This window comes from Cebus imitator, unplaced genomic scaffold (genome assembly GCF_001604975.1).
Source record: "Cebus imitator isolate Cc_AM_T3 unplaced genomic scaffold, Cebus_imitator-1.0 Scaffold569, whole genome shotgun sequence".
NCBI lineage: Eukaryota > Metazoa > Chordata > Mammalia > Primates > Cebidae > Cebus > Cebus imitator.
This window is the reverse complement of record NW_016107884.1, coordinates 386,595-393,934: the sequence shown is the minus strand read 5'-3', so window position 1 is coordinate 393,934 and position 7,340 is coordinate 386,595. Positions and strand designations below refer to the sequence as shown.

Sequence of the window (7,340 nt, the reverse complement as noted above, 5' to 3'; positions counted from 1 at the left end):
CAGAAGCTCTTTAGTTTAATTAGATCCCATTTGTCAATTTTTGCTTTTTTTGCAATTGCTTTTGGCATTTTCATCATGAAATCTTTGCCTGTGCTTATGTCCTGAATTAGGTATTGTCTAGATTTTCTTCTAGTGTTTTTATAGTTTTGGCTTTTACTTTTAAGTCTTTAATCCTTCTTGCAGTAATTTTTGTATTAGGTGTAAAGAAGAGGGGTCTAGTTTCAATTTTCTGCATGTGGCTAGCCAGTTCTCCAAGAATCATTTATTAAATAGGGAATCTTTCTCCATTGCTTGCTTTTGTCAGGTTTGTCAAAGATCAGATGGTTGTACATGTAGTCTTATTTCTGGGTTCTCTGTTCTGTTCCATTGGTTTATGTGTCTGTTCACTATGTGAAGTAAACAGTTTAAGAAATAGTAATTTAAAAATTTTCTATAAATTTTGTTTCTTTCTCCAGTCACTGCATCCCAGGCAGTGCTTTAATATAATCATAATGCATATTCTGCAGGTTATTACTTCAAAACAATTTCAACATTCTTATCTTTCTCATCAGTCTCAGTTTTCTTCCTATGCAGGTATATAATGAAAAGGTGTTTCGTTTCTTTTTAAAAAAAAGTTTCCATGAGTCTACTAAATAAATAACAAATATTTTTTCAGTACATTTGATGGGAAATAATATAGAATAACCATGAATTACTGATTAATGAAATTTTTGCTCTCTCAGAAATATAGATCATTCACCTTTTCATTTCCCCCCATTTTAGCTAGTCTCTAGAGATTGCTCATTGTAAAATCTGACATGAAATAAACTGAAGAGCTTTTAACTCAGTTTTTCAAGCTTAGAGAATCTAGTTTAAAGAGGGCCTGATCACTGTTGCTATTTCACTGATGATTTTGTTATTTTTGATTATTATGTAATAATAAGCAAATCCTTCCCAAGGCCCTGATACAAAAATAACCAGTGTTAATTTTCTATATTTGTGTAAGCTAATTCTAATTTTAAAATTCCATTTTCATACTTGCTTGTTATTCTTTTTGTTTTGGTCAAGATACATTTGCTCTAATTAAGCTAACATGGATTCTTTGTCATTGTCGTTGATACTGGAAATATTGTCACTTTCCCTAACTATGCTTCTAAATTCAATAGATAATTGTTCAAGGTTGAAGTGCAGTTACATGTCATATCATCTTTTTAACATACCTTTTTTTCCAGTCATATTTCAGATAACTGACTTATTTCTTTTCCTAATTATATTTGATTTATTTTCTGCCTTTACTTATTTGAATTTATTCTCTGTCCTTTTGATCTTCATTGAAATTCCTAGATAATCAAAGTATATTGTAGCCCAATTTAGATCAAAATATTTTCTTGGCTTATCACTTGAGATTCCTAGAAGAACCATTTAGGAAATTAAAAATATCATTGCTATATAAGGGGTTTTAATATAATCATAATGCATATTCTGCAGGTTCTTACAAAAAGAAATTAAATTTACCAATGGCTTAGTCTAGCATACTTTTAAATTATAGAATACATCTTAACTCCATTCATTACTGGGTTATTGACATCAACCTAGGAATTGCCATTATTCATGTTTGGCAGGCAATACTAATGAATGTTTTAAAAATAATGAATTAGTGAAGTTCTTTTTGCATTGAAAACTGAAAAGTGATTTTAATTAAGAGCTTAGTGTATTTCCATAGAATACTTTTAATTATTTACTCTTGAGTTTACACTTACAAAGCCAAGTTCTCATGATAACATTTAGTGCCTCTATTTGGCCATGTTTATGTTGCTAAATAATTAAGTACAAATAGCATATTTGAAGAACTCAGAAGATATTCAGGACAGCAGCCTCCCAGATCAGTTTTCTCATTGACAAGAAATCTAGTGAGATTTTGTTACTCCCTAGAATCTTGATTGAAGTGAATACATAAATTTTCTGAAATGTTAACGTTTCCTCATCAAATACTCAAGGTTAGGAAGAAGTACCGTTTTATGCCTTATGATATGGATCTTGATGTAAGTCATAATTTTTTTAGTGAAGTAGAACCATTCCCTCTCCTTGCCCCACACTTGAGCTTAATGTTCTAATATTAGCAAACAAAAAGGTCTATAATTCTTTAGTTTGTGAATTATAATGACTTTTTTTTAAAGAGAGTTAACTCATCATTTTAGTAGCCACTAACTCTCTGGCAAATCTTTTTGCACATCACTGGAAAGGATAAAAGACAAAACTATAAGTTCATGATTCCTTTCTGTTTTTAAACAATTAGTGCCATCATTCAGGTATCAGAATGGTGGCAAGCTAGAGTAGACCCGGGTTATACAATTTTTTTTTTTTTTTTTTTTTNTAGCGTCGTTTTGGCTTACTGCAACATCTGCCTCCCAGGTTCTAACCATTCTCCTTCCTCAGCCTCCTGAGTAGCTGGGATTACAGGCACGTGCCAGTACATCCAGCTTATTTTTGTAATTTTAGTAGAGACAGGGTTTCACCGTGTTGGCCAGGCTGGTCTCAAACACCTGACCTTAAGTGATCCTCCTGCCTCGGCCTCCCAAAGTGCTAGGATTACAGGCATGAGCCACTGTGCCCAGCCCCTGAGTTATACAATTATAATTCATTTATAGTTATGGGCAGACTTGTTTACTATTGAGGAATTATCAATACAGCTTTCTGTATGTAATTGAAGGGAATATTTTTTTTAATTTGACATAGTCATTAGAAAGACTTCCTGCAAGCAAAATTACATATTGAAGGTAGTGATGAAGACATTATTTTATGTGTTTGTTTTCTAGCTAATCTGAAAGATTAATTCATTTTTACCATAGGGTGGGGGGTGGTAATGGTGAATAATCTTAGTATTATTGATACACATCAGATTATTTTCATCATGGCATCCACTTTACATACAGTAAAGTCTGTAGAACTTTTTTTTTTTTGGTGGAGACAAGAATAATGCCAATAATCTAAATTATCTTTACTATATCTTGCCTTGCTTTTTAGGGGCTAACTTTGTAGCTTAACTTTACCTATAGTAAATTTATCTCCATTAATAATAAGAACATTATAATTTTTGACTAATTACAACAAAATTTAGTATTTTGGGCATAAATTTAGCCAAATTATTCCTGTATATTTCTTTCCAATTTCAAAATAATACTTTTATATTTTAAATTATGCATTGCTATAACATAAAATACTGTATATTTTCCCCATTAAAGAGATTTATGCATGAAACATTTCCAAGTGAAAGATACACTTTTAAGTGTATGATAAACCTATGAATTATTTCTACTCTCACACCTCTTAGAAAAATTTAGAAATAAATGTTTATATAAAAATCACCGTACAGTAAGCTGTTGAATAATCAGTTGATTTCACCCTTTGGAGCTTTTCAAATACTTACTGGAAAAAACTATTTTGATGGAATGGTTTTCCCCCTCCCTTAATCCTGCTCTGACAATTTATAAAATATTGGAAAATGTATAACTGCCATATCTGAAGCATACATTTAGAAAAGATTTTAATGCATTCATAGCCACCTTTAAAAAATGGAACAATCCCTCCCGGCACGGTCGCCATTGGAGAGTAGCAGCCATGGCTCTTCGGTATCCTATGGCCGTGGGCCTCAACAAGGGCCACAAGGTAACCAAGAACGTGAGCAAGCCCAGGCACAGCCACCACGGGCGTCTGACCAAACACACCAAGTTCGTGCGGGACATGATCCGGGAGGTGTGTGGCTTTGCCCCGTACGAGCGGCGCGCCATGGAGTTGCTGAAGGTCTCCAAGGACAAACGGGCCCTCAAGTTCGTCAAGCAAAGGGTGGGGACACACATCCGGGCCAAGAGGAAGCGGGAGGAGCTGAGCAATGTCCTGGCCGCCGTGAGGAAAGCTGCTGCCAAGAAAGACTGAGCCCCCTCCCCTGCTGTCTCCCTGAAATAAAAAACAGCTGCACACACACAAAAAAAATATGGAACAATATTCAATAGACAAGTCCCAACTTACATAGTATATTTTTAGGAACTTATGGGAACAGCAGTTACAGTAATTACTTTGAAAATAAGGACTAAATGAAACTTATAGTATTGTGTTTTGTCTTTATTTGGGTTTAGTTCTTAAATAATTGAGGCTTATTAAAGTATCTGTATCTACACTGAAGATCAATCTTGAGCCATCCTCAGTGGTAAAAATAAGAAATAATCCAATGAATAAGCAAACATAACATTATTTTAGGGATTTAAACATAATTGACTGATATTTTCTGATACGATTTGAAATTTAAAATATGAAAGTTCAAATTATCTAATGTTACATAAGCTGATGGATTGAACTTGTCTATTCATAATTCACACATAACTCTTCCACTGAATATTTGAAGCCCATAAATTCAATACAGCTTCATTTTTATGGTCCCTATCTTAATTAGCTTTTAGCAGGGATATTGAAATATGAAATATACACAGAATTATAGTTCTGTGCCTTTTTTGTTCTTTCACATGATAATAGGAGTATGTATTTTTAAAGTTTAGTAAACTTAAATTATAAAAAGTGGGAAAATGTCTTCTTGAAATAAAACGGATAAGCTGGGACTACATATATATCATCTGAGAAATACATATTATACTTATATTTCCAGCAATATCTGGGACAGCTAGACTCTCTCCCAGGTGCCCTAGGGCAGGCCATCTCATAGAGATCTACAGTCAGTGGGTCTTGCTATCTAGATCCGGAGGCTTGTCAAGATCAGAGTTCTGTACAGAAACATGAAGAGACTTTGCACTGTGAATATTTCAACATGTCCAGATAATCTGTGTGAAAAGCATTGTTCTTCTGTGCTTCTATGGATGACCTCTTTGCACAGAATGATCTCTTTATCCTTTTTTCACATCATTTGCTGGGGGGAGGAAATCCTACTGTGCTACATCATAATAACATGTAATCTTCTTGTTCAGTTTAGCTGAGATTTAAGGAGACTCTGTTCATGGAAGCTGTTCTTTAAAGCCTGATGTATAATTTTGCAAAATCACCCTAGCAGAAGAGCAAGAGGCTTTATAAGAGCGATACAACCATTAAAACTCTTAAATGAAGATTAGTTTCAAGTTTTACAATCCGGTACCAAACCATCTGGTAAATCTCATGTCGGGTTTTGTTAAAGCTCTGAGCTTTCTAAGTGTTAATTCATCCCCCTTCTATAACATTCCCCCTTCTCTAAACACACATAGGAACACACACTTGACTTGATGATTAAGATAAAGGATCTAATTAAATGCTCCAAGCTTGTTGATTTTTCCACCTGGTGATTTGTTACTCTTGACGACAATTTCAAGATAGCTGTTTGCTTTTGGCAGAACCCTTGGAATCCTTATGGATACATGAATATATTTCTCCCAAATTATTCATCTCATTTTTTCCACGTTTCTCTTGGGTCTAACTACATCCAGAAGGAGGATCTTCATTTCCTTGTGCTGACAAACCACTTCAGAAGGATTCAGACTAGTCTGGAAAATATTGGACAAGCCTATGAAATAACCCAACACTATTTTACTCATGATCTCATTACTGTGGATTTTATCCTAGAAAAAAATGTAGTCTTAAAATAAATTTTAGTTTATATTTACCTGGTGTTAAGTCATTTCTAAATGTTCCATCCATAGCTATCAGATTGTGCTTTGCAATTAGAAATCCATGTCTCTTGACACCTATTTTCATACAAAACTCAACACAAAACAAAAAAACACACAAAGAATAAAGGAGAATTAATCATAGGATGTAAGGTGTTCCAGATTCACAATGTCTTATCCGTGCCATAATGTTGATTAACATAGGTTTACATGTCCCTTTAATTCTGATAAATGTGTGCCGATTTCTCCATGGAGAGGAAACTTTATTAAATTATATATTTTCTAGTCTCGCCTCATCTGTAAAAAGTACAGTAAAAAAAAAGCACAGTGAGTTTATATGGGAACACTTTATTCTGTGTAACTTATAAGAAAGCTTAGAGTTGTCGTGTTTCCTCAAGCATGTAATATATAGAGTCCTAGGAAGGAGAATATCTCAATACTTGAAAATTTCAGCTAAACACCATACTCCAAGTTTAAACCCATTTAATCCAACCCTTCTCCTTGTCTCCACCTTAAAAAATTTCATTGATTTTTAGGCATATTTAGATGAATTTTATAACATTTAGCCAATTTATTTTATCCTTTCAATTGTCAATTTGACTTAAAATCTGTGTTTATCCTTACTATAAGTGTTAATAAGTATGATTCATACCAGTTCTCAAAATTTAAGTTTTTGAGAAATATCCAGTTTTAAAAAAAACAACTTTTGAATTTGGAGTTTCAACTAAATTCACACAAAAACTTTTATTTACCTAAGAATTTATCTTTCATCAAAAGAGGCTTTTTCCAACTAGAAATATGTAACCATTGGAATAAGTAAAGATAATTAATGTCTGCCTTACCTGTTCCCAGCACCCTCACTCATCACATTATTGTAGCAGTGGCAAATTTTCATTTTTCAGATATACAAAAAAAGAACACCTTGAAGTAACTGGAATTTCTAGTTTCCAAAAAATTTACGTCCTTCATACTGCCTTACTGATGAGAATTTAGGGTCATTTGTGAATGAGAATAGAAGGTTGTGAGGCCAGCACTCTCCATCACTGGCAGGGCTGCTCAGGGCCTTTCTCTTATGTTAAAGTGATAGCTTAACTTAGGAAGCAGATAAAGGGAGAGAGAGGTGGAGAGAGGATGAGAGAGAGAGAGAAAGAATGAATCACATGGTGAATGGCCTCTGCTTCATGTTGTTAGAGAAGATAAAGCCATAATAGTGCAAGCCCAGAGGACAATTATAAAATGCCAAGCACTTTATTACAGCTCAGTGTCATTCGAGGATGTTATGAGGCTCATGTTATTATCCTCATTTCGCAGATGATGAAGCTGAAAGTCATATTAAGTAACTTGAAAAAGTTAATAAAACTAATAGACTGTAGCCCAGATGTAGATTCCAAAGGCTCTGTCCTTTCCACTGTTGCACCATACTCTTGAGTTGATTTTAGTCTCTTTTAAATATCTATGTTTTCTTCCTTAAATATCGCCTGTAGAATACATCTTAACACCTCTAACAAATATAAGACGGAAAGGCACATCAGGAGAAAAGAAACATTAAAGAGAATGGTACTTAACTGAGAGTTTCTACTACTCAGGAAACCTCTGGAGTATATTCACCACAATTAGAAAATGTGTCCTGTAACATTATGAAAATTAAAAGTTGTTATTGTGTCAGTGCTTTTAATGAAAATCATTCTTCCCTATATGTCCTGAGAAAAATAAGCATCA

The 7,340-nt window shown here is 33.8% G+C and overlaps 1 protein-coding gene across 1 annotated transcript; it reads left to right on the top strand.

Annotated features, from left to right (window-relative positions):
- Nucleotides 1-3,565: 3,565 nt before the first annotated feature.
- LOC108294227 (60S ribosomal protein L36-like) lies at nucleotides 3,566-3,958 on the top strand. Its single transcript, XM_037734040.1, has one exon. It carries the CDS (start codon nucleotides 3,598-3,600, stop codon nucleotides 3,910-3,912), a length of 315 nt encoding a protein of 104 aa, XP_037589968.1. The 5' UTR covers nucleotides 3,566-3,597; the 3' UTR covers nucleotides 3,913-3,958.
- The last annotated feature ends 3,382 nt before the right edge of the window (nucleotides 3,959-7,340 follow it).